The 27,026-nt window shown below is 33.9% G+C and overlaps 4 protein-coding genes across 5 annotated transcripts; 3 read left to right on the forward strand and 1 right to left on the reverse strand.

Annotated features, from left to right (window-relative positions):
* The first annotated feature begins 371 nt into the window (after positions 1-371).
* On the forward strand, positions 372-3,910 carry LOC143538428 (nuclear transport factor 2-like). The gene is made up of 9 exons (XM_077031992.1): positions 372-452; positions 761-898; positions 1,537-1,826; positions 1,911-2,139; positions 2,795-2,975; positions 3,082-3,203; positions 3,281-3,340; positions 3,446-3,512; positions 3,606-3,910. Exons 1-9 carry the CDS (start codon positions 411-413, stop codon positions 3,869-3,871), a joined length of 1,395 nt encoding a protein of 464 aa, XP_076888107.1. The 5' UTR covers positions 372-410; the 3' UTR covers positions 3,872-3,910.
* Positions 3,911-6,390: 2,480 nt separating this feature from the next.
* Positions 6,391-8,703, reverse strand: LOC143538444 (galacturonosyltransferase 8-like). The gene is made up of 3 exons (XM_077032008.1): positions 8,557-8,703; positions 7,178-8,434; positions 6,391-6,807 (listed from the first exon to the last, which is right to left on the reverse strand). The coding sequence occupies exons 1-3, from the start codon at positions 8,701-8,703 to the stop codon at positions 6,532-6,534; spliced, it is 1,680 nt and encodes a 559-aa protein (XP_076888123.1). The 3' UTR covers positions 6,391-6,531.
* A 6,061-nt stretch (positions 8,704-14,764) lies between these two features.
* On the forward strand, positions 14,765-18,285 carry LOC143538429 (uncharacterized). Of its 2 annotated transcripts, none has more exons than XM_077031993.1 (7): positions 14,765-14,836; positions 15,618-15,681; positions 15,864-16,000; positions 16,385-16,469; positions 16,826-17,000; positions 17,288-17,409; positions 18,158-18,285. In XM_077031993.1, the coding sequence occupies exons 2-7, from the start codon at positions 15,642-15,644 to the stop codon at positions 18,283-18,285; spliced, it is 687 nt and encodes a 228-aa protein (XP_076888108.1). In that variant the 5' UTR covers positions 14,765-14,836; positions 15,618-15,641. The 2 variants fall into 2 exon arrangements, with proteins under 2 accessions (XP_076888108.1, XP_076888109.1); XM_077031994.1 differs by having other exon boundaries at positions 16,388-16,469.
* Positions 18,286-24,543: 6,258 nt separating this feature from the next.
* LOC143538445 (uncharacterized) lies at positions 24,544-26,690 on the forward strand. Its single transcript, XM_077032009.1, has 5 exons — positions 24,544-24,725; positions 24,821-24,956; positions 25,070-25,214; positions 25,353-25,763; positions 25,852-26,690. The coding sequence occupies exons 1-5, from the start codon at positions 24,544-24,546 to the stop codon at positions 26,688-26,690; spliced, it is 1,713 nt and encodes a 570-aa protein (XP_076888124.1).
* The last annotated feature ends 336 nt before the right edge of the window (positions 26,691-27,026 follow it).

Raw genomic sequence — 27,026 nt, forward strand, 5'->3', positions numbered from 1 at the left:
AACTAGTCACTGACTGGTCAAACTCAATGTATATATATAAAAGATTTGTTACATAACATATCCGCATATTTAAAAAATGACGGACAAATTCTAAACCGATTAATCGCTAGTCAAGATTTCACCAAACCGAACGTTAGTCCCTACCCCTCCTAAGTTCCTTGTGTTTAGGCGTACGTTGTCGTTTGTTAGCACCAGATCGGACAACAACCAAACCCTAAACCAACAACAAGTGAGGAAGAAGACGACCAACTTGAGAGAAAGAAGGCAAGAAGAACCACATCCATTCTAACACACAGATCCTCCAGTAATCTCTCTCTCTATTATTATTATTATTCGTTAGGTTTTGGATGCTGTATTGACTCCTACTGTTTTCCTCCTCAAGTTTCATTAGCTTTTGGCATTGATCTACAATGGCGGATCCGGCTGCACCACCGCCTGTTTCTGCTCAAGTTGTATGTATCCAATTCCTATATATTATTATTACTTTACCTCTTATTTTTTTGCTTTTGAATTCGTTAGCTAGCTGTGTTTGTTTACGTTATGTTTGATCTCTATCGAGTTTTACAAAATTCTGTTACATGCAAGTGTATTTATTATTTTTAACACGTTTATTAAGCTTAGATATTTGTAAGTAATGGAGGCTGCATTTGATCTTAAAAACTGTTGTTTTGCGGTTCGGATGGGTGCTTAAACTTGATTGTGTTATTTGTAGGTAAGTAAGTTTGATTTAAGTTTCTTTGAATTGTTTGGTGGTGAACAGGTTGGGAATGTCTTTGTTCAGCAGTATTATCATATACTGCACCAGTCACCGGGGCTGGTTCATCGGTTTTATCAGGATATCAGTAAACTTGGTCGCCCTGAGGAAGATGGTTCCATGAGCACAACCACTACCATGGATGTATGCTCTCTGTTTATCCTTTTTATTTATAGTATATGTGTGCAGTCTTTTTCGTTCTTTACTTATTAGTTTAATCTGTTATGTAAGATAAAATTCGTGTGTAAAGTGCGTACTTTTTGCTCATTTGAGCCTAAGCAGTTACTGCGGAAATGTATCGGATATCTGTCAATGACCGATATTTGAGATATCGGTAATCGCGGTGGGATATTGGTAATTTTAATATTATATAAAATTCATATATATAGAAATTTAACACTAATAATTTATTATACTCTCCTATCATTAACAACTTAACCTTTTGCAACGTACAATCTAAGTGAGTAGGAACTGTTTTAAGACTTGAACACTAAAAGTTGATACTTAAGACTTAAAACACGACATTGGGAATACCAGTGATTTATTGGTCAAATATCGCCGATATTATTGGTACTGATATTCTGACCGATATCGGTGATATCGACCGCATTTTGATCTATATATAAATGATCAACTTCATTAAATTAGTTGTTGATTCTGGTCAATCAGTGGCAGTTCTTTGCAATAAACTTGATACAACTTGAAAGCACTAACAAAATAGAAGTTTTTAAAAGTGAGTTTGAAGGGTTATGTTTGATGTTAAAGTTTGTTTTGGCATGCAGGCAATCAATGCTAAGATACTGTCACTTAACTATGGTGACTACAAGGCGGAGATCAAATATGTTGATGTGCAAGAATCTTTAAATGGTGGAGTCAGTGTTCTAGTCACTGGATATTTGACTGGATTGGATGATATTCAGCAGCAGTTTACACAATCTTTCTTTCTTGCACCTCAAGACAAAGGTTACTTTGTGTTAAATGACATTTTCCGATACATGAACAATGCCAATCATCATGAAGAAGAAGAAAATGCTCCTGCTGAGGATGTGGTGGCTCCTGCAACTCCTGAGAAAGGTTATAAATTTAGTGTTTTGTCATGAAATTGAAATTATATTAGTTTTTATTTGCTCATATTTTTTTAAATAAAATGATTTTTGGTGCCTGAAGTTATTCAAGAGCCAGAGAATAACATTATTGAACAAGCTGCTGTATTGCCAGACGAGCCTGAAGCAGAACAGGTTGTACCTGTGGAGAATGGAGAAGTCCCCACTGTTGAGGAAGACCCGGTTCCTGAGGTTGTTGATGAAGTGCAGGATTCATCACAGCTGGTAATTGAAGCCCACACTAAAATTGAGGAAGTGCCAAAGAAATCATATGCATCTATTGTAAGTTGCTTGTTAGAACACCCAATCTTTTTTGTTTTTATTCTGATAATGCCAATCACATGTGACATGTGCTGTTTTATGGAATTGTGGCGAAAGATTAGTGGTGGTCAGACAGGTGGGTTAACGGGTCAAAACTGGATGGGTTGACTTCGTATGATTGAAACGCTTCTCTCTTTATGTTGCCGCCTCTAATCTGTATTAACCTTTAAGGTTAAAAGTACTTTTTGGTTCTTTTTATGATTTTTTCAAAAAAATTTAATGTGCAAGTTATGATTACAGAATCAGTATTATTGAATAGAATGGAAATTTTGAAGTAAAATGATTTAAGAGGTTATATGCTAGACTTTGGACAACTTTCACCCTGTTTGATTCGCTCAACCCATTTATAAGTACCCTTCCACTTTTTGGTTGGGCTTGCTTAATCATTTTAGAGATAAAACACAGCTCATTGATAAGTAAGCCAGTAAACAGTTTAAACTTGCCATCTTTAATAGAGATGAAGACAATGCATGCAGAATATTATAAAGTAAGCCAGTGGATTGTTTAGTGAAGTGCTTTAGTTTGGCAAGTGTGTAAAGCCTGTTAAGGGATTGATACATTTTTATATTACATTTTGCATGTGTTACATTTATCGCATGTTTTGGTGTTGTTCAAGGTAATGGATATGAAGCAAAAGGGTGTGCCCTTTTCATCTCCAGCATCTGCACCCAGGAAGCCTCAACCAAGGAAACAAGAGCAACCTCTGATTAATGCTCCCCCAACTATTGTACCCGCTGCTGAACCAGTGGTGGCTTCCAATGAGGATGCTGTTGAAAACGGTCTTCATGAGGAAGAAGGTACTGAAGTTTTATTCAAGTGTTCTACTCATGTCACATCTTTTTAGGAGTTCTTACAGTATTCATGCTGATGTGTGCTTATTATCTTTTTATTTTGCATGGACAGTTGAAGGTTATTCTGTGTACATCAAGGGTCTTCCAATGAGTGCTACACCTGCGATTTTAGATGAGGAATTTAAGAAGTTTGGACCAATTAAGCCTAACGGTATTCAAGTTAGAAACAACAGGGTATGCTTTAACTCATTTGACATTTTTTTACTTCATTATGTTTTTTTACTCATCCAAAACTTATATAGCAACAACAGGGATTCTCTTTTGGTTTTGTTGAATTTGAGACGCCTGATGCAGTTCAAAAAGCGATTGAGGTATGTGCGAGTTAGTTAATGCTTATGACAGCAGACATTAACTTTGGTTTTTTTAATATTATGAGTTTGTTTTGTTAAATGTGAAATGTATTATTTAATGTTCAGGCTTCACCGGTCACCATTAATGGAAAAAAAGCCGTTGTAGAAGAGAAGCGATCTACAAACTCCAAAGGTGTTACTTTGAATATGCAAAAGTCACAATAACAAGATTATAACACATATATTCATTTAATTGTGAAATATCTTATGCTGTTATGTTATTTAGGTGGAAACCGAGGGAGATATGTAGGTGGAAGGGGGCTCGGGTTTAGGAATGAAGTCATCAGAGGTCGTGGAGGCTTTGGTGGCGGCAGGGGTTACAATCGAGGCAGTGATTTTGGCGGAAGCCGGAATGATTACGGTTACAGAGGTGGCAGCCGTGGAGGATCATTTTCAAATCGTGGTGGTGATGGGTATCAAAGAGCCAATAATGGTGGTCGTGTGAATCGTGGGGCGGACGCTAATGGTACTGGCAAAATCACAACAGAGTGAGATCCCGCTTGTGACATGGCGACCATATGGCTTCACATTTTAAATACAGTGGGTAAGTAAACATAAGTATTGATAATGCTTAATTGGTGTATTTTGAGTAGGGGTGTAAACGAGCTGGTACGGGAGCAGAGCAGAGCTCAAGCTTGTCTAATCTGGAGCTCAGCTCGTTTGAGTTACGAGAGATTGAGTTCTGTCTAAAGCCAAAGCTTGACTTGTTAATACTTTTTCAAGCTTGAGCTCAGCCCTTATCAAAATTTAAATATATATTTATATATACATATAATTATTTTTAAATATTTTAATTATATAATATATGTAATATTTAGTTACTTTGTATCATAATTTTCAATATAATATTATTATTAATGTAACTATAAAAGTCATAGATAAAATATAAGTTATTATTTTAAATAACACGCTTGTTTAGGTTCGCTCGAGCCTGGTATGTAAAGTTCGAGCTTGAGCTTGTTTAGGCCCGAGCTTATTTCGAGCTTTAAGTGAGACGATTTCGAGTAGCTCACGAGTGGCCCGGTTCGTTTAGTCATTTAGACTCTTAATTTAGGAAGCTATTCTAACAGCTTGTTTTGTCATTTGCTTCTTTTAGGTGATAACAGGGAGGTAGAGAAGAGTTTATTTTTTAAATTTTATTTTTCTAAATTTTCTTGGATATTAAGATTCGGTCAGGTTTTATTTTGCAGCAATTATGATTGGTAGGAGTTAGATCATGTTCATTTGTTTCGGGCATAAACTAAAGTTGGGTAATGCTGAGAAGAAAATTATGTTTTAGTACCACTTTATTGTTTGGTAGATGACCATCCAATTAAAGAGTTTTTGGATTTGAAGGGTCATAAAATCTGTGGGTAAATGTATGATTTGGGATGTTTGCACAATCTTTCTTTCTTCTTTTCTTTTCATGTAGTTATTTTAGATGATTGGTAGTACAAAGTTTATTATAAGTGGAAAGTGAATATGGGTTGCCACACATCTAAGCTTAAGCTTAAATGTGAAATCCCTTGAAACGTCATTTTAATTATCAAGTAATAAACAAAGTTAAAAAAAAATTATCAATTAGTATCATGCGACAATTTTTTATGGAGAATAAGCATTCAACTAAGATTTGCTAGTGGGTTTGGGTTCGAGGTAGTGAGAAACATAAGATGGTCCGTTTTACTTGATGCAGCTGAGAAGTTGATCTGATCAATGAGATTGAGCGTTCCAGCCTTCTCCGGTGGCACAATTTGTTCCAGCCTTCTCTGGTGGCGCAATTTTACCGTTTGTTTATGCTCTAGCGTTCTCTTAGCTTTTCCTACTCTCTTGCCTCTTTGCTCCCTTTTAACTTGTGCCATCATAGTTTACTCAGTACGCATTAGTTTACTAATATTGTCACTAGTATTTCTTGACATGGTTGTTTTAATTCGTTAAGGCACATTTTATGCTATCTGATTTACTATATAAATATATAAATGCATTACTCTCTGCACCAAAATATTATTTTTCTAGCCAAGTGATCTCATTGAGCTGTTGGGAATAGCCTCTCAATCCAAAGAGAAAAATATTTGTCCTTGCTTTACTCTTCTTAGACCCTACAATAGATATGCACGAGTGAGATTTTTCTGAGAACATTTGTTTGTTAACATGCGTCGAGTCTTATTTTAGTTCCCTAAAAGTCGATTTGAGCTTGAAACGATTATTTTCGACCCAGGCAGATTTGTTTATTTACAAATCATCAGAATGATTATTATTTTAAGATTGATTACCTTCCTAAAGAATAAATATTATATACATATTAACGTTGCATCTTTGTAGAGAAACATAAAGAGCTATAGTGATATAGTTGATAGCTGATGGCTTCCGTAGGATGCAACCTGAAAATTATCAAATCATTTATATTTTCATTGTATTCACCTTTTAAGTTTTGACTTTGACTTGTGAGATCAAATGAACTACTGCAACATTAAAATGATGATAAGCGTCACCTTTTATTATGAAGGCCCGAACCAAATCCTATTTTTTCAAAACTTGCTCGGACCAAACTCATTCTAACATGTTACCCCCATGTGAGCTGTCTCGCCCCGTTTTGCCAGGTATAATACATGGGCACAAGCCATCACAAGGGTTGGAAAAACTCAACAAACAGCCCTAGTTTTAACTTTTGTTGATTTTCTAGTCCAACAATCATAAATAAATTCACCCCAATACAACTTGAATGACAAATTATCTTCTGCTAAATGCCAGCCATTACATCATAGACTTCAAGGTGTTTATATCATTGATCAAAAACAATTTTCATTATAATAAGGTGAGACAACATTGCTCCATGGTTAAAATAGTCATGTTAACAACTTAATTGCCCACCAACTTTTTTCATCATTTTTCTAAGACCGGTGTATTATCATATATAGTAACATATATAGCTGAAATAGTGCAGCAATGTAACATAGATAATAAATTATTTAATTGTAAAAAATCAAGACAAATAACCAGTGTAGATATTGTTCTGATGTCATTAGTTGAAAACTAACAAGATAAATTAACTATGGAACTATCAACATTTCAAAACTAATATAGGAAAGGATGATATCATACTTGGCATTAGAATAACCTCCAAGTAAGTATAACGTTGCTGAGTGGTAGGGGTAAATCGGCATTGCATCATAATTTTAACGGCCAAAATTGCAAGTTTGAACAAACTCCATATCATAGTCAACATACTTGGTCCAGAGTGGACGAAACTGCGTCATTGCAATGTCTAGCCACGGTTTCATGTTTCCATTAAAATGAACAACTGCAGCATTGCGAATCTCTTCCATGCTTATGCTTGGATTATAACCAAGCCCTAGAACATGCCAAGATTTCTCTAGTGGTTTTGTTGTGGAGTAAAATGTGATCAGACCAGGTGGCAGTGTCCCCAATTTCCATAAAGTCCTGTTTTCATTCTGCAAAAATAAAATAAAATCACCATTCTTAGGTACAAATATGAAACAAATGTGTATTTTTTGAGTTCTCTTGAACAAAATAAGAAAAAGAGAACTAAAGAATTGGCTCACCGGTATACATTAATCACACATGGATTGTTGTTAAAATTCTTTAACAAACCAAAAAATTTATTTTTTACACTAGATTACTAGATATTATATTGGTACCAAACATGATTTCTACTTTCTTGAATCCTTAAATCACTCACCCAAAGTAATAAGTTGTAGTTTTTAATTACTTTAGCAGTTATTTAAAAACCAAAAAAGCCAAAAAGTTTTAAATGTTAACAGAAATACACAGAATATGTAGCATTGACTATATTTATCATACCAGATTTTGCCAGTAATGGTACTCTTCAGTGCACTTTTCCCTCCTCCAAGCATCCAAATCAAAGAAGTTCATCCCATAAGCCCAAGCACAAGCCTTAGGGTTAAACTTTTCCTTGATTAACGGGTGAGAAAAGTTCATATACTGTGAATACCGATGGAACGACCCAAAACATGTCTCCACAGCTCCATTCACCTTCCCATCCATGTCTATCTTCCAAAGACCAGTCAAATCCTTCTGCACAACTATATCATCATCCAGAAACAGAACCCTGTGCAGGGTCGGGTACATCTCAGGCAAGTAGAACCTCAAATGATTCAATATGGACAGATATTTAGGGTTCCTAAACTTCATATTTGTTGTATCCTTTGTTGCATTCTCAAGCCTGTTCTCAAAGTAAAATTTTTGTAAATTTGCAGATTCAAGCTGTCGCAATACCGGAACGTATGAGGAGTTCAGAAATTTATAATCCTCTACTGCCTTAATCTCAATATGAGCACCATTATACTCTTTCATCTTGAACATAACCTGCATTGCTCCCAAATTCATCTTATCCGTCACTACATGAAACACGTGCTTCCACGGCTCTTTTGTATTCTTAACAGCCGAATTAACCACAACGGAGGCCGCTATCACGTTATCCGAAAATATCGCGTAATGATAAAGCTTCGGATCATCAAACTCAACCGGCCGAGGCTTCCCTTCATCCGAATACTTATCCGGATGCGCAATCCTCTCCTCCATTAACCTCATCGTAAGACAATGCAAGCTTTTCGGTATCGATTTCGCAGCAATCAAACTCGAAAACGCGCCTTGCTTCTTCGCCTTGGTTAACTGCTCGTTAACCGAAAAAATCGAATCCTTGAGCTTCTGAATCTTAAGCTGATTATCAAACGACTCCTTCGCCTCGGAAATCACTTGTCTCGTCACCTTAATCTGCTCCTTAACCTCCTTCTCGAACAGCCGCAGTGTCGGCTCGTCAATCGAGTTCACATCAGACTCGGATAACGCTTTGTAAGCCGGTTTCGATAACAGATCGGTGTAGTTCCGGGATAAATCAACGAAAATCCTAACGAGTTTGGAGTTTTCGAGCTTCAGTTTACGCGCGTAAGCGGCGTAAGCTAGAGCCAAGGATCTGTGATCATCTGCTTGCTTACGGATCTGATCAAATCTAGGTTTTAACGGATCGGATTTCAAAGCAAGTATAGATCTACGAGTGGCTGTTCCAGCTGCGTTGGCGCTTAATTTAAAACCTAGATTCTACAATAAACACAATTAATTGATGCATTATTAATTACACTATTAATAAGTAGAAAATAATGTGTAATTGAATAAATATGAATAATAATAATAATAATAATAATAATGGAAGAGGATCTTACGGAGTGAGAGGATGAGGTGAACAGGAAGGAGGCTGTGAAGAAGAAGATGACAGCAATGGAGAGTGAAGATGCGAATAGGTTGAATGTAATACGGCGATTGTTACCGGCGGTAGTCGGAGATCTCCGAAGGCTACCGGAGATGGCCATTTGTTGACGGAAATGGAATGACCGACACACAATAATAATGATATTAATAATATTTAGACACTGAAATACGAGTGGAAGAAGGGTGACCCGGTGTAGTGTGGGCTATTGGAAAATGAGGTGTGACGGTGGATGAGAGCGGCCGTGTGGGGCCAGAATTATTACTTTTTAAAATAAATTAATAAGGAAAATTCCTAAAATAGTTTTTTTTTTTTAATAGAGAAAGCCTAAAATAAGCCCATTTTTAGTCAGAATTTTTTACAATACTCTCCAGACACATTGGGAAAAGATAATAAAGATAAAGGAGCAGACCAAATATTTAAAGAAAGTTAAGGGAGACCGGATTTTGTAAAATAATGAGGGTAAAGTCCAAATAATTTTGAAATGTTAGAGCAAAAGTTCAAATTTTTTCTAAACTTTTTATCTCAAAATACCGTCTTGATAGATTGTTTTTTTTACGTTTCCTACATCTTCCGTCCATATTTCAAATTCTAGGAAAAAGAGATTTTGAAATCTCGTCTTGAGAGACGAGATTCTACCACCACCATCCACCGTTCGCCTTCTACCGCCACCACCCACCGTTCGCCACCCCCACCATCCACCCACCGTCCGCCACTACCATCGATCACCACCCACCTCTATCGCCTGCCATCACCATCCATCACCACCACCTTCTACCACCGCCATTAATTCTCTTTTTGGGACTTCACCGTAGACTCTTCAGCTCCGACAAGGTCGCCGGAAGTGTTTCGGTGACTCTTCCGGGAACAATTGTGAACTCCACGAGGCCTTTTAACTTTCCGATGGCGGGACGGAGGTGGCCGGAGAGGCTAGGGGTGTCGGCGCGTGGGTCTCCGAGGTTTAAGGTGACAACTCTGTCGCCGGAGCAGAAAACTCGGGCGAAGGAACATGGGTCGGCGGTGAAGTCCCAATAAGAGAAGTAATGGCGGTTGTAGAAGGTGGTGGTGGAGGACGGTGGGTGGTGGTGGTGGTGGATGGTGACGGTAGTGGTGGTGGTGGTAGAAAGCGAACGGTGGGTGGTGGTAGAATCTCGTCTCTCAAGACGAGATTTCAAAATCTCTTTTTCCTCGAATCTGAAAATATGGACGGAAAATATAGAAAACATAAAAAAACAGTCTCTCAAAACGGTTTTTTAAGAAAAAAAGTTTAGGAAAAATTTGAACTTTTGCTCCAACATTTCAAAATTTTTGGACTTTACCTTCATTATTTTCTCAAATCTGGTATTCTTTCTAACTTTCTTTAAAGATTTGGCATGCTCCCTCTATATTATTATCTTTTCCCAATACGTTTGGAGAGGCTAAATTCTCAAAAATTCTAAGGAAAAAAGGGTTTTTTTAGGCTTTCTCTCTCTAAAAAGGGCTATTTTAGGAATTTTCCCAAATTAATATATAGCAATTTTTTTAACGGTGGACAAACAAAGAATTACATATTCATCACTTGTAGCTTAGTTGTAGGAGGCTTGGGTTCTCCAATGGAGGCTCAAGTTCGAATCCCACTTGTGTCACTTTTGGGTGGATATTAACAATAAAGGATTTGAGCTAGGCCTTGTACAAGGGTTATCAGTTTGAACCCTAAGCCCACCCGGGTTTCGTCCCACCGTATGTTACGTCAGAGAGTGTGCTCTTGTGGTAGCATAATGACTGTCAAGTGGGAGTCGGCGGTATGGTTTCCCGGAGGAACGTCCAAGCCAAACTCTGAAGACAGTGTGTGCCTGATTAAGACAACATAATTTGGCCAGAGTAGGGCATTGGGGCTCTTCAAATTTGGAGAGTGTGTAGCCTAAATAAAAGAAAGTCGTCTATCTAAAAAAATAGAGAGTTGTCTAAGACTCCGTACAGGGTGACCCAATAGCAAAATACCGTCAGCTGGCCTAACCTAGAGAATTGTCCAGATCCCGGGGAAAACCCGCCCGAAAGCCCACTTGTGGTAAAATTCGGACGCCCAAAGATCCCAGTCTTCTTTCATTGAACCATCCATGCCCCTCCCATGCCTGTGATGATTGAACATGGGTCTCTACCGAGAAACTCAAGTTTCCTACCACTACACCACATTAAAAAGGACAAACTATAACAATTTTATACTTAATTATACTCGAATTAAGTAAAATAAAATGCTTATATTTAAAGTGTTGTTTTATAAAAAGAAATATTAATCGATGAAAACTTTAAGACTGTTTGAAAACCATTATAAAAGACCGATGAAAAACATTCAAGGATGGATTTACTTGAATCGGTATGAAGTTACGGGATTCAATAATTTCCACGGATTATTAGGACATAGGGTATATGGAAGAAAGGCAAAGCACAAAGGGTTGGATCGAAAAGACACTAAGACTAATCAGTCATCTATGTGTCCTCTTAAAAGTCATTGAGCTTTATATGCTATATCCAATAATTTCTATTAACAATCATGTCCTAAGATATGCGTAAGTCTAATAAATCCTTCTTAATATGGTCATTCCATGTACTTAGAGTTTTTCTATGCTCATCCTCCACTCAACTGTGAAGTTTTCCATGCTTCTTACAAGTGCCTCCATCCTTATTCTATGCACGTGTTCAAACTAGCTCAATCGTATATCACTTGTCTTATCCAAAATGCTTGTCACCCCCAGGTTGTCTCACAAAATTCCATTCACTCTATGGTCTAACATTGTGTGCCCAATACAATCCATCTCAATATCCTTATATCTAGTACTTGCAATTTACATGTTTGTGTCTTCTTTATGGCCCAAGAATCAATTCGTATAATATAGTTGAACGAATTGCAATCCAATAGATTTTCCCTTTTAATCTTGTTGGGAAGTTCTTGTCACACAAAACTCTTGTTGCTTTTCTTCGATTACACCAACCTCCTTGAACACGATGAGCTACATCATTGTCAATTCCCCTACCAATCCAGATGAATAACCCTAAATACTTGAACTTGGTTGCATGCAGGATAAACCTGTATTTCAATGGTTATTTGAGTGCCACCTCCTTGATGGCCCACTAAAGTTACAATAAATGTAACTGTTTTAGATCGACTTACACGTAAGCCTTTTGCGCTCTAAGGTTGCTCCCCACCCATTCGGTCTCCCGTTTAGGACTTGCTTCGTCTCTGTCACCAAGAAGATATCATTTTTTAAAAATCATGTATCACAGATAGCCTCCTAATCATCATCAACAACTCATAAAAGACTACAACATAAAGGAAAACAAATTTTAACGTAGATCTTTGATGAAACCGCGCACCTCCATAGACCATCACAATGAGAGACACTATTGTAAACATTTTAAAGACGAACTAAATTATTATTTTTTTGTCATACTTTCATTATAAAAAATCAAACTACCGTTTTAAATTACTCAAATATTGCATTATGTGGTGAATAATTGTATCACTTAGTGTTTCATTTAGTGTCTTAAAGCTAATCTTTTTGACATGAACTCATATTTCAATTTTTGTATACATTATATATATATATATATACTAATTGGTTCTCAACAAGCCAAAATTCGAGTCTTTTAGAAAAATGCTTTTTAACCCTTTCAAAAAGTTGTGATCTCCAAACACTTTTTAAATTATTGGCTTTTTGAAAACACTAATAAGTCAATAAGTAGTTTTTAAACTCAATCCCAAACATGCTCTTACGACTAGATCAACTCTCAAAATGAAGTTAAAAATTCCCCTTATATATATATATATATAATATTGATCATGTGAGAACTTTTTGAGAATTGAGAACTATGAAAACCATTTTGGACCACAAAAAACCTAAAAATAAAAAAAAAATCATAAAACAAAAAAAAACACAAAAATAAAAAAGTAAAAAAACCAAAGTTCTTATTTATCATCCCGGTTTCTAAAAAAAATGTAAAAAAAAAAATTTCTCGGTTTAGCTAAATTATACATATATGTATAATATGTACACACATGTTTTTTTACTATACACATATGTATATTTAAGGTAAATGATAATGTACATGTGTACATTACGTAACTAGAGATTAAATGAAAGTATATATATATATGTGTATAGGTATAATAGAAATTAAAAAGAAAAAAAAATTCGGTTTTTTTATGAAACCGGAATGAGATATAAGAATTTTGATTTTTTTACTTTTTTAAAATTTTCTTTTTTTTGTTTTATAATTTTTTAAATATTTTTTTAGAGGTTTTTTTAGTGGTCCAAAATGGTTCTTTTAGGATCCTTACCCTATATATATATATATATATATATATATATATATATATATATAGAGAGAGAGAGAGAGAGAGAGTTTGGATCAAATACAATTGAAATTAACATGCTAATTGTGAGAATCAAGTAAGTAAATTACTCTACTTGTATATATAATTTCATTTGTATGTTAACTCTTCAAATGTTATTCTGATGTATTGACCTTCAAAATTAAACAAGCTAGGGTGTCACTTTTATTGTGTCGTACAAGTATACAGGGATAAGATCGATACCGTATTAGTATCGGTATTAAAAATCCCGATCTTGAAAATCATAAATTTTTGATACCGGTAGCAGTATCGAAATTTTCGGTTGGGTATCGGTTCGGTATTTACAGTAAATTTCGGGAAATTCCGGTAACGTACCAATACTGAAACTCAAAACTTTGGTATCGATTCGATACCGATAGTACCAAGTCAGTACCGATTTCAATACCGATACCGAATTTACTCATCCTATCCTACGAGTATTGTAGTTGTTGACAAGTAACAGCTTGACATAGTTAACCCTATATAAACATTAAAGAGACTACCGGTTACATATTAAGGTGTATCCGGAAGAAAATTTATGTGATTTGCTACATCAAATTTCAAATTATGTCTTTTGATAGATTAAACCTAAAATAAAAACAAAAATGACATGTTTATAAACTACAATAAATATTCGAAACTAAATTAATCTTTTGACACCTTTTCAAATTTTAATTATAATAAAAAAAAACTAGGGTTTTTATGTTTTAGATTTATAGTTTATTTGGTTTGAAGATTTTTCTAACAGTAAGCAAAAACTAAACTAGACCAAAGTTTAGGTGTTCAAGAAAAAAAAAAATTAATTTAGTTTCGGATCGATTTCAATTGAAAGTACAGGATAACCATTATTTGTTATTGACTAAGGTTTGGATAAATGACAATACTTAAATAATCATTATTTATTATTTGGTTTGACCTATCCAGATTTTTGAAACTAAAACTGAAAACGTAATTCAATTTTGGTTTCAATTGAGTAAAATCTTGAATATATTTAAAATTCACTTATGCTCGGTTCAACTCTTTGATTAATCAAGTTTAAACAAAATATTAAACAACACTTAAAAAAATCGCATTATAATACTTATTAATATTGCATTTTAGGAGTTTGTCAGATTACCACCACCAGCTTTTACATATATACGTATAGAAACTAATAAATTACAAAAGAAATAAGCTAGAGTAGCTAAGTGTGTTGTAGTTAAGGCTTGTTGGTATGATTCTTTATAATCATCTTCAAGGTTCGGAACCCCTTGGGCGAGCCCCCCCCCCCCCCCAAATCGGCTTTTCTTTTTTCACAACTTTCTCATTTGGCAATTTCAGTCCCTTAGATGTAATAGTTTAGCTAAATTCTTCCTAAACTTGAGTTAAGTAAAATAAATAATAAATGCCAACAAATAAAGTGACGGGCAGAAATAATTTATTTATGAAGGTTGATGTCCAAATTTCATAGGGTTGGTCAGAATTTTAATGCATACAAAGTACTATATTTCTTTTTTCTTTTCACAGCAAACAACCGACCCCTATACGGCAGCTCTAGGCCACCACTGAAAAAAATAACATAACAAACCAAGCCGACGCCGACCAAGTTTTTATCACATTCCCACCTAAACGCACGAGTTTAACCTAACCTAATTATCACTTTTACTATTAAAGATGATCATGACAAATGTGAACAAAATACTCAAAAGAAAGTAGTTATTGCCAAGTTGGGGGGTTAAGTTTAAGTTTAGACTTATTATCATTATTATATAAACCTATCTATCTATCTATATCTCCCCAACCTCACCACCTTATAATCCAATTCAATTCTTTCTTTTAATTACGCTGTTTTGGTTCTTGGTTCTTACGCTCACCGCCACCTTCTCAGGTAACCAACACCAAGCCTCTACTCTTATTGTTATTATTACTCTGCAATGGCTTCTTTGGTTGTTAACCCACTTGTTCTCTTGTACCCACTTCTTGTTTTCTGTAATCGTTCGTTTATTCTAAACGCATTCGTGTTTTCGTTGATGGGTTTTGAAGTTATGTTTGGTTTGTTTAATTGATTGGTAAGTTGTGTGTTCAAGATCGGTTGATTGTACTTGATTCCACCGTTGGTACTTCATGAAAGGTGGTAGGTTGGTGGGTTGACTTGCTTTTTTAATAATAATTAGGGTTTTTTTTCTGGTGGGTTTTGTGTGGGTTACCCGATTGATGATTTGGTTCAAGTATGTTTGTGTTTTTCTTGATTTTAGTTGGTTTTATTATGAGCATTGTGTGGTATGATCTTGATGGGTTTTGGGGGTTTTGTTTTCTTTTAATTTTGATTGATTATTGTGAGCGTTATGTGTTTGATCAAATGCCTCAATGAGTCAATGCCTTTTTTTTTCTCTGTCACCTTCCTGAATTGGTGTGGTGACCTTGAGCCGGGGTGTTTTTTGTCGGGCCTGAGGGACACGGGGCGGTGTTCCCGGCGGCCCGAGACCTCCCCTAGCCAACCGCTCAGGGCACTCCGTTCACCCTAAGAAAGAGTAAAAAAGTTCACATTTTTTTTGTATGTGTTCAACTTTTCCGTTTATCATTCTTGAACTTTTCGATTTTTTTTTTCAGAAACTTGGCATATGTAATAGTTTTGCTAAATAATAACTATTGTTTTTGAATGATGGTAGGATTGTTTTGACATATAAGACACGATGGTGAGCATCCGTAGACAAAGACTCATCAAGCTTTACGGTAAGTAACTGTCTAAGTTGTATATTTTTTTATTATAGTTGTATTAAACTATATATTATCATGTACGGTATTGCTATTCTATTGCTCGTATTTTTCTTTATTTTTTGTGTAAAGAACTAAAGTTATTGATTTTTCTTTGTTATTTTATTTATTGATACTGATATTACAATGCTTAAATTTAGGGAGACCCGCTTGTCTTGATGATATTTCATCTTCATCACAAAACAATAGGCAATATACTGGAAGTTGGGTGCGAAGCACAAGATTTGGCATGCATTCTTTTGCGCCTCTGGTTGATGTTCAACAGCCTGATGAGCCGGTAAGCATGGAAATCATGTTTTAATGCTTGTCTTCCATCATTAGCATTATATTCATATGTTACCATTACCGTCCCCTATAAAAAAATGCATGTTTTTCCTTCAGGGTCGCTACTTGCTAGTAAATGGTCTGTGTTTGCTTTCTGGCAAAAATAAACGATTATTATGCAATTTGCTCCATTACAACAAGGTCAAAAGTGAAAACAAAAAAACTAAAAAGAAGAAACTTTACTATGTTTATAATTCATACTCAAAACTCAGAATGGAACATGTAGAATTGTAACTCAAATTCTTTATGTAAGAATCAACTATGGGTTATTTTTTTATAAGGGGTGTGGTATTTTATTTTTCATATTATACGAGCTTTGTAGTAATCATGTGTTTAGCAGGAGAATACAAAATCTGAAGAACCTGAGCCCTCGATTGTCAATGAGTCTAGCTCATCTAGTAAGCAGCCTGCTCAGTATCCAGGTCTGTCATCTTATAAATATTGATTACTGTCATCATTTCTTTTGTTTAAATTCATTTAATCCAATCTAATATGCTGCAATCACCCACTTTTGTGTACGTCGGGGGCAATTTCACTTTTTGTGTTTTGGGGGGATACTACACAAGTTTGAGGTGATGTATAAAGTTCATCATGTATGTTAAAGCAAAACATAATTGACCAAAAGTTTAAATTTTTCTTTCTAAATACATCGAAACCGTGCAAGGTATTTCAAACATAAAGATTGCAATGCTTGACTTGTTATTTGAAACAAAAATGATGGTGATGATGGACAATAGGTAATTTTCTCCTTAATAACAGTTTTTTTTAAAATTTTCAGCGTTCAAGAGACGAAAAAGACATAGAAGAAAGATTGTTGAGAACCAAGAAGAGTGTATAATGAGAGGTGTATATTTCAAAAACATGAAATGGCAAGCTGCCATTAAAGTTGACAAAAAACAAATCCATCTGGGCACAGTCGGCTCTCAAGAAGAAGCTGCTCGCTTATATGATAGGTAATTCTTGATTTTAGCATCTTGAATCACACACGCACATGGGTCAAAAATGAGTCTGGGTCAAGATGGTCGAGTTGATCCCAGGCGTAATCACTTTTTTCACCTGTTTTTTGAAATATGTAATCCAGTGTTTGATGCTTTCCTGCAAGTATTACTGCACCTGTGTGATTAATGATGCTAGCATCACATACATACACCACTTGTTTGTTGCCAAAAACAACCATTTGTGATGAGTTATGCATTAAGGACAATTTGGTCATTTGCACTTTTAATATTGTTTTCTTCAGGGCTGCTTTTTTGTGTGGAAGGGAGCCAAACTTTGAGCTCACTGTTAAAGAAAAGGATGAACTCAGTAAACTAAGTTGGGATGATTTCTTAGCCATGACTCGCACTGCAATTAACAGCAAAAGTAATTATGTTTCTTCTTATTTATCAGGGTTAATTACCAAAAAACATCTATATTATAATTTTAGCCTATTTGATAAATATATTCATCTCATTTTTTTTTACTATCACTCCAGTAAAATTTTTATTTAGAAATCTACAGTGTCAGATAATACACATAGGCATGAAAGTCGAGCAAAGGATCAATTTAATTTCAAGTTTTTCATCAATTTGACAAAAATTGTTTTAAAGATGTCCTGCATGAGCCAAAATTTGCTTTATGACATAAAATTTCCAACCAAAAATTTTACTAGAATTACTAGTTGAAGAACCGAAACAAATATAGGGCATATTAGCTTAACTTCGGGGTGCAAATGAGCCAAGCCAGAGCTCAGTTTGTTTTGATTTACAGCTCGTGAGCCGTTTTTTTAAGCTCGGGCTTGGCTTCTTTATTATTTATTAATTAATTTATGTACTTTTTTTTAATTTTTTTTGTATATTATTAGTTATTTGTTTATCATAATTTTATATAGACTAAATATTAGTATATAAATATATATATTTGATACATTAAATAAAATTATAAAAATAATAGGCTCGTTTAGGCTTGTGAGCCAGCTCGAGCCCGATAAAGCTTTTTACAAGCCGATCTCGAGTAGCTCATGAGCCAACTTGGCTCGTTTACACCCTTAGCTTAACTTATAATAACTGTGAAAATCAGGTATAACCTGTAATTGATTCTCTTCAATAATTGATTAATTATTAATATTCAGAAACCCAGAGAAGGATGAGTTCAAGGATGAAGTTTGAACATTATTTAGAAGCTCAAGCAGAAGCAGAAGCAGATCAAGAGAGAAATGGCTCCTCGGGTTCTGATGATGCAGATACATCATTAGCTTGATGCTTTTATCTTTTCTAGAACTACTTTTATTAATGATTTTTGAACCCTTGATTATTTGTCGACGAAACATGAAAGTTGTTAATATTTAGTTTTGATACAATCTGGTGATGTTGTTTTTAGACCCTTACCACAAAACAGGCATCCACAATAACTCTGCCATTTGTTTTTGGTCAGGGTCTGGCATTTGACAACAAATGGTTAAAAGAGTTAGCCTATGTGATGTATGTGTTATTTTTATCATAATTTTATATACAGCAAGGGTGTTTATCGGGTCGGATTTTGGGTACTTTGTGGTTCTCAGGCTAAGTTTCTTTTCCTGGCAAACCTAACAGATTTTAGAGTGAAGCAAACTAAATTGTAACCTGAATTTGAATCTGGCCTCTTAAGGTGAAATCTGTATTCACATTTTAAGTAGGAAAAAAGAACTGCTTATGAAAGTAAGTGTGTGTGTGTGGTGGGGGGGGGGGGGGGGGCGCATTTTAATCTATACTATATAATAAATAAAAGTTTCCTCTTGACGCATGTCATTCTCTTATGCATTATTACTTTTTTTTCGCATCTCTCTCCTATTAATTTATACATTTTTTAAAGTTCTTTTTATATATTTTTTGTTTAATGATTTATTTGGTTTCTTTTACAAAACATATTTTATTTTTAGCAAACGTTAGGTTTGTTTATTGTAACACCCCAACCTGGAGCATGCTGGCGTGTCACTATTACATATATCATAAACTAAACACAATCCATTTAAAAGAAATAAAGAGAATCCAAAGGCAACCAACTAGTCAAAACAAACCGAAAGAAATTCCTAAGTCAAATTTATTTAATTCGGAGATAAACGAAAAAAAAAATATTTAAAGTCTTTAATTCTTTAACTTCATTTTACTCTCATCACTGAGTTCCCTGATTCCCCGAATTACCTGTCAACAAATAAGACACACACAAACAAGAAAATACGGCTGAGCCAAAAATTGCCCAGTAACGGAAAGAACAATAGTAATAACGATAAGACGAATAAACAGAAGCAAAATAGGAACAAAATTTATCTTAACCAAAATAAATAATATACCGAAACTTGATCCTTTTAGAGCATATGACGAAAACCGATACTAAACGTATTACTAAACATATAACGGTGACTGACTTACACGACAATTGGTGTTATAAAAAAAATAAGTCGCGTAATTAAAGGAGTACCCAGAGCCAAACATATAACATATAACTTGTAACATATAACGTGTGACATATAACGTATAACATATAACTGAACTAGGATCGATCCATACGCCCCTAAACAGCCAAAGTACTAGTTAGAGACACCGTGAACTTTTAAAACACACTGTCATGAAAAGTGTTCTGCTCGGGTAACAGAGTACTAAACGTGAAAGGTAGTATAACTACATATAACATATAACATATTAATAGAATTCCGTATTATTATCCATAAGAGCATGCAACAATGAGTACGAGTTTATAAAACTTATTGCATGCTACAAATCTTTCAAACCAAAATTAGTAAGCAAAATGGATAGCTGAACAAAACTAAATAAAAAGTTGACGACGTATAAATGTCCAAAGACCAAAATGGGTTGTATCGATAGAGACAACTTGGTGGTGCAAAAATATAAAATACCGAAAGTCCGCACTAGAAAGTAACGGATTAAAATTTATACTATGAATAAACGAAAACGGAAACCGTACTACGAAATAACGGAATAGAGTCAATACTAAAAGTGAACGAAAACAGAAAACCGTATTACGAATAGAATATAATTAATGCTATGAGTGAAAGAAATCAGAAACCGTACTACGAAGTAACAGAATAGAGTTAATATACTATGACTAAAATTAAACAGAAACCGTAGCTTAGGCAAAAGCAAACTAAGCAACCGAAGAGTCGTACTCAACTAGAACCTACATTTATATTTACAGTTGAAAATAAGAACTACAACGCCTAAATGACATTGTGTGATTTGTTGGCGGGTCATGGAGACTTAAGATTCCAAAATTTTGTGTTTTTTTTAAACCAAAATTAGTTGTGTGTTGTTTAACGCAAGCTGGTTCCACATTACTATCGGTAATAATATTGATCAATAAGAATTTTATAAATCTAAAGTCTTGTAAATTAAAACTAACAAACTAAGATTATTAGCTAGAATAAGTTAATATATGATCTTATATATTATATTTAGTCTATTATGTCACAAAAGAGAGGTATATTTATACTACTGTTAACAACTAATATTCATCCGATAAATCATGTGATTACTTTATATATTACTACAATGAATTGAAGTTATTTTAAGCTTACATTCTAGATTCAACAGAATATACATACATACATACATATATATATATATATATACACCTATCTAATAAAACAATGGATTTTTAAAACAATCTCCACTTTTTTGGTTTAACCAGGTTTCTTCAAAATGCCACATGGCATTTTCAAATTTTTAAAATTTTTAAATTATTTTATTCCAATATTATACCAATTCAACTTCAGTATTTCAGATTAAATAAATCGCTAACGCTGTCATCTTCTCCATACCTTCCCATTGACATCTTCTAACCCTAGCAAACACCTAAATAGGTAACTATCAAACCTTTGTAATCCAGTTCATTCAATCATCTCATCTAAACAGATTCAATCTGACTCGCAGTTTCATTTGGATTCAATCGCAAACCTTCACATCACAGGTTAAACCAGGCTCTATCGATCAATCTTTCAATTCTATTGACATGTTTAATTAATCAATTTTCAAATCAGATTACATATATAATTCTCCAATTCTATTGACATGTTCATCATTTGAATTATTGAGGTTAATACGTATATATATTGGTCAATAATGCTTCTTTTTTCCCAACTTAGCAGATTACATATATATATGTTTGTCAATATATATTAAAATTACTTTTTGATTAAAAAGGTGTTCTATTTTATGTTTATGCACCCCTAATATATATTGAGGCATTAGGCAGAGACTATTAATTCGGAACATAACACCCTCGATATGGACAACAGAGAAAGAAGTCAATCAGGTTTTATTTTATTTTATTATTAATGGCTTTTTAACTAAGACTTATGAAGTTTTTTTGGTTCTAAGGAGATGATGTCTTTCAATGTTTATATAGGTTTCACCAATCACAATTTGGCCTCTACACAACAAATAGCACAACGAATATTGACCAAAAATTGTAAGTTTACTTTTTTTGTTATATATTTTTTTAATATCACCCATTTTAGAATCACTATTATATTAAGTTTTTTAACTTTAGATATCTGTAAGGAAAACCGACGGCTAAGAAAAATCATTCGTGATAACAAAAAGAACCCGGGCTATATAACTTCAAACCTCAGACATATAGTTAATTGTAAGTAATTTTTTGTTTTTATTCATTATTCATATTCAAAATACATCTCATACTTCTGATAATTTTTTTATTTTAGGCATGGCTTTTGATAGAATGTATTGTAAAGAGAGAAGAAAGTTTCAAAAACAACGTTTGGATAGCAAAAGAAAACGCGACTATATTGCTGGTAACTATTTATTAATACAACTTGTATGGTATTATCTCTTTTTCTTTTTATTAATCACCATTTATTTTCTTTGCTTTCAGGTCACAAAAGTGTTACTAATTTCTTTCCTTCTTATGATCAACAAAATGTCAATCGTCAAACACCAATGTCATATCAAACACACATTGGAAATGCTTTCAATTTTTCATCTCTATTGTATGACATCACAAATCGTGGTAACTTTTATGATAAATTCTTCTTTATTATATTTTATATTTCCATCAATATATATTAAAAATACTAACTACGTTAACAAAATTCTAGCTATGTGTCAAACCTGGACTACAACACCCACACCAACTTTGAAATCAATTTCATTGTTGTCCAGTGTCCCATGCTCATCAAATGCATCTATATGTAAGTATTTACGCTAATACTTTTTAGTCCCGTTTTGAATCGATCTTAATAAATATTTTGTTCAGTATCTAACTTTTTTTGTTTTTTTTATTTTCAGGTCCTAAAAATGTAGGCTAGTGTCACATATCAGCCGCTACTAATCTCATGTCTTCTTATGATCAAGAAAATGTCAACCCTCAAACACCTACACCATATCAAGCATCTATATGTAAGTATTTATACAATTTATTGTTGTGAATTTCAACTGTAAACTTTGTCAATCCAATGTATTAAAGCACACGTCAGGGGTACTTTGGGCTTCTAAAATACTGCAATATAGAGTTGTTTTGTGATTTTTTACCGTCAAGGTTACTTTCGTCATTTTCATAAATTTGCAGTATGTAGTTGTTTTGTTATTTTTTACCGTCAAGTGTACTTTGGGGATTAGCGTAGTAAACTATTTCAAAAATTAATGTGTGTGTATGTTTGTATACACACAATATTTCAAAAATTAACACAGTAAACTATTTCAAAAATTAATGTGTGTGTTTGTTTGTATACACACACACTATCTTAGAACCTCTGTGTTGGTAAAAATAAAAAAAAACTTCATACATTTACAAAGCACATTGAACCATTTGGACTTTGACTTTCATAATAACCAATTGTACTTTGACTGTTTGGTTAATTTTTACCAAAAAGTCATCTGCAAGTTGGTGTATCAAAAATCCATTACACAATGCACTTTATTACAATATTTAATAACAAAATTTTAGATAGATTAAAATACACCAAAAATTGTTCTTCTAAGAACAACAAATTTAAGTCAAATTGACAAAAACGGGCCTGTAACTATTTCAAAATTTAACACAGTAAACTAATTAAACATTTCTAAAACTATTTTTTAACCATAAAGTGTACTTTGGGGATTATCTAAAATCTGCAGTATGAAGTTTTTTTTATTTTTTTACCGTAAAGTGTACTTTCAGTGTTGACATTTTTACATATGGTCAACATTTTAACTTTGTGTGGATAAATCGATCTTAATAAAAGTTCTGTTCAGTATCTTTTTTTTTGTTCTTTTTTTTTCAGGTCCTAAAAAGTTACATCACATATCTTTTTTTTTTCAGGTCCTAAAAAGCTACATCACATGTCAGACGTTACTCATCTCATGTCTTCTTATGATAAAGAAAATGTCAACCCTCAAACACCTACACCATATCAAGCATCTATATGTAAGTATTTACACTAATTCTTTTTAGTCGCGCTTTAAATCGATCTTAATAAAAGTTGTGTTCGGTATCTATTTTTTTTCTTTTCAGGTCCTAAAAATGTAGGCTTGCGTCAAATATCATCTGTCACTAATCTCATGTCTTCTTATGATCAAGAAAATGTCAACCCTCAAACACCTAGACCATATCAAGCATCTATATGTAAGTATTTACACTAATTCGTTTTAGTCGCGCTTTAAATCGATCTTAATAAAAGCTGTGTTCGGTATCTATTTTTTTTCTTTTCAGGTCGTAAAAATGTAGGCTTGCGTCAAATATCATCAGTCACTAATCTCATGTCTTCTTATGATAAAGAAAATGTCAACCCTCAAACACCTACACCATATCAAACAAACATTGCCAATAATACAAATCTACCATTAAATATTTCAACGCCATTATCTGATATCACAAATGGTAATACTTATTCTTCTAACATATCTACATTTAACTTATGAAAATGATGCAATATTTGTTTATAAAATGCGCTTCTATATTTACAGGTATGCATCAAAGTTGCTATACAACTCCTACACCACCAAATGTCCCATCGTCATCAAATACATGTATTTTGCGTACAAAGGGATCTTTTGTGAAGCCGCGTAAACAAAAACAATGTTCAAAAACAACAAATGTGAACCCACGTGAGTTACATATGCATGACTTCACACATGATGAATTAAATGATGACCAGGAGATTGAAAATGGCTTTAAAGGAATTTCTAAGGGTAAGTTGTAATTTAATATAATATTTCTTAACAAGTTTTCTATTTTTTTTTTATTTTTTTATATTTCTATATTCAAACAGATTACCTGGATCATGGTGATCAATCAGTTATATGTTCAACATGTCAAGCTAAATTATGGAAGGATGAATCAAGAAGGGGAAACGAAAAGGTTGGATCTGGAGTCTATTCAATGTGTTGTGCCAAAGGGAAGGTTCAGCTTCCAAAATTGAAGGAGCCATCAGATTATTATAAAAGTTTATTTCTTTCATCTGATGATAAAAGCAAGTTCTTTTTGAAGAACATCCGTTGATATAATTCCATGTTTAGCTTTACATCAATGGGTGGTAAAATCGATCGCTCAATTAATAAAGGAAATGCTCCATTTGTTTTCAGACTTAGTGGACAAAATTATCATAGTATTGGTAGTCTTCTACCAGATAACGGCTCGAAACCAAAATTTGCACAACTCGACATATATGATACCGACAACGAAGTATCTAACAGACAAGGAATATTCTGGTAATTTTTACTAAATCCACAAGTAGCTGTTTTTTACATATGCTTTTGTCCTTCAATTTTCGCAAGATATTAATAATACTTTTGTTCTTCTGTAGCGAATCCAGTTCATCAAATTCAGCTTCAAATACCTTAGATTTGACCATTATTAGTGAATTAAAGCAAATGTTAGATTCACAAAATCACTTGGTTAAATCGTATAGAATGGCAAGAGTTGTATTGAACATAATCCAGGTATTGAACTGAAGCTTAGAATAATCGGTAATAGGCAAAAAGATGGTCGTACTTATAACTTACCCACCGCTTCTGAAGTAGTTGCGTTAATAGTTGGTGACATTCATGAACAGCTAGACACTAGAGACATTGTTGTAAAAACTCAAGACGGAAATCTTATACCAATTAGCGAGCTGCATCCGTCTTACCTTCCACTTCAATATCCGTTGCTACATGTGTATGAAGAAGATGGATATAGGATTGACATACCTCATAGAGGTATAACACTAGAATTTGAATCTACAAAGATACGAAAAACAACAAAGATGCGCCAATGGTTTTGTTACATGATTTAAGACAGGGTCAATCACTTTTCAATAATTCTAAATGGAAGAAGATTATATCAACAATATTTAGTTGATGCTTATACGATGATTGAAAGCGAAAGACTTTTTTACATATGTTGCAAGAAGAGTGTTCTTAGATCTGAGACCTATGAGAATCTTTGCAAATTAAAAAACAAAGGAAACAAAGATATATCAAGAGCTGGCCAATGTGTTATATTACCCTCATCTTTTACTGGCAGTTCGCGATATATGATGCAGAATTATTTGGACGCAATGTCTCTTTGTAAGTGGTTTGGCTACCCGGACTTTTTCATTACTCTTACATGTAATCCGAATTGGCCAGAAATTAAACGGTTTTTAAAAGACACCAACCTAAGAGCGGAAGACAGGCCTGACATATCATGTCGAATATTTAAAATGAAGCTGGACTCTTTGATTAAGGACTTGAAAGATAAACAACCTTTGGGTAAAGTGCAAGCAGGTATTCTTAAAGCCCTGTTTATCTCTGTTTTTTTTATATATTTTTATGTAACATTTACTAATTCTAATTTCTTTGATTTTATATGTAGTTGTTTACACAGTTGAGTATCAAAAAAGGGGTTTACCGCATGCGTATATATGCATATTTTTACATCCTGATAGCAAACTATCATCAGTTGAAGATATTGACCCCAAAATTTCTGCTGAGATCCCTAACAAGGACGAAGATCCGGTATTGTACTCACTTATAAAGGATTTCATGATACATGGCCCGTGCGGAGCTTATAATCCAAAATGTTCTTGCATGATAGATAACAAATTCTCCAAAAACTTTCCTAAAAGATTCAATGAAAACACTTGTGTTGATACAGATGGTTTTCCTATATACAAAAGACCAGATAATGGAAGGTATGTTGACAAATCTGGTTTTGATCTAGATAGCGGGTATGTGGTGTCATATAACAAATGTCTTTTGAAAAGATATCAGGGACGTATTAATGTGGAATGGTGTAACCAAAGTGGTTCAATAAAGTATCTCTTTAAATATATTAACAAGGGTCCGGATAGGACAACGATATCTGTTGGGAAAGATAACAACCATGATGAACAAGAAGACGTTGTTGATGAAATCAAAGAATACTATGATTGTAGATATCTATCAGCGTGTGAAGCAACATGGAGAATATTGGTGTTTGATGTTCATTATAGAATACCTTCGGTCACAAGACTTCCTTTTCATCTTCCTGGCAAGCAATCAGTTGTATATGGTGCAGACGAAGATGTTTACAATGTTCTTGAAAAAGAGTTAGTTTCCTCTTCTATGTTTACATCATGGATGAAATGTAATCAACTATATGAAGAAGCAAGAAAATTAACTTACGTTGAATTCCCAACCAAATTTACTTGGAAACTTGAACAAAAACGTTAGGAACGAAGGAAATCCGGATTTTCCATAGGAATGATTCATGCCGTATCTCCAGCACTTGGTGAAGCATATTTCTTAAGGGTTCTATTAAACAAAGTTAAAGGCCCAAAATCATTTGAGGACATTAGAACTGTTAATGGAAAATTGCATGAAACCTTTAGAGATGCATGTTTCGAGCTTGGCCTTTTAGATGATGACTCAGAGTATATTGAAGCAATCAAAGAAGCGAGCCATTCTGGTACTGGTTTTTATATAAGGTCTTTATTTGTTACAATGTTAACATCCCATAGTTTGTCTCGACCCGATGTTGTTTGGAACAATACATGGGAACTTTTATCA

Source organism: Bidens hawaiensis, unplaced genomic scaffold (assembly GCF_021521415.1).
Source record: "Bidens hawaiensis isolate Kalapana, Puna unplaced genomic scaffold, B.hawaiensis_p1.1 tig00011621_1, whole genome shotgun sequence".
Classification (NCBI taxonomy): Eukaryota; Viridiplantae; Streptophyta; class Magnoliopsida; order Asterales; family Asteraceae; genus Bidens; species Bidens hawaiensis.

Excerpts from the sequence above, each read along its gene's own strand:
- LOC143538428 (XM_077031992.1), top strand. The coding sequence starts at position 411 with ATGGCGGATCCGGCTGCACCACCGCCTGTTTCTGCTCAAGTT. Across the intron at positions 1,827-1,910 it reads GCTCCTGCAACTCCTGAGAA|GGTGCCTGAAGTTATTCAAG; the intron begins AGGTTATAAATT and ends AAAATGATTTTT. Across the intron at positions 3,204-3,280 it reads TTCAAGTTAGAAACAACAGG|GGATTCTCTTTTGGTTTTGT; the intron begins GTATGCTTTAAC and ends TAGCAACAACAG.
- LOC143538445 (XM_077032009.1), top strand. The coding sequence starts at position 24,544 with ATGGGTGGTAAAATCGATCGCTCAATTAATAAAGGAAATGCTCCATTT. Across the intron at positions 24,726-24,820 it reads AACAGACAAGGAATATTCTG|CGAATCCAGTTCATCAAATT; the intron begins GTAATTTTTACT and ends GTTCTTCTGTAG. Across the intron at positions 25,215-25,352 it reads GATTGACATACCTCATAGAG|TTGATGCTTATACGATGATT; the intron begins GTATAACACTAG and ends AACAATATTTAG.
- LOC143538444 (XM_077032008.1), bottom strand. The coding sequence starts at position 8,703 with ATGGCCATCTCCGGTAGCCTTCGGAGATCTCCGACTACCGCCGGTAAC. Across the intron at positions 8,435-8,556 it reads TCACCTCATCCTCTCACTCC|AATCTAGGTTTTAAATTAAG; the intron begins GTAAGATCCTCT and ends TGTTTATTGTAG. Across the intron at positions 6,808-7,177 it reads ACCATTACTGGCAAAATCTG|AATGAAAACAGGACTTTATG; the intron begins GTATGATAAATA and ends TTATTTTTGCAG.
- LOC143538429 (XM_077031993.1), top strand. The coding sequence starts at position 15,642 with ATGGTGAGCATCCGTAGACAAAGACTCATCAAGCTTTACG. Across the intron at positions 16,001-16,384 it reads TTCAACAGCCTGATGAGCCG|CAGGAGAATACAAAATCTGA; the intron begins GTAAGCATGGAA and ends TCATGTGTTTAG. Across the intron at positions 17,410-18,157 it reads CACTGCAATTAACAGCAAAA|AAACCCAGAGAAGGATGAGT; the intron begins GTAATTATGTTT and ends ATTAATATTCAG.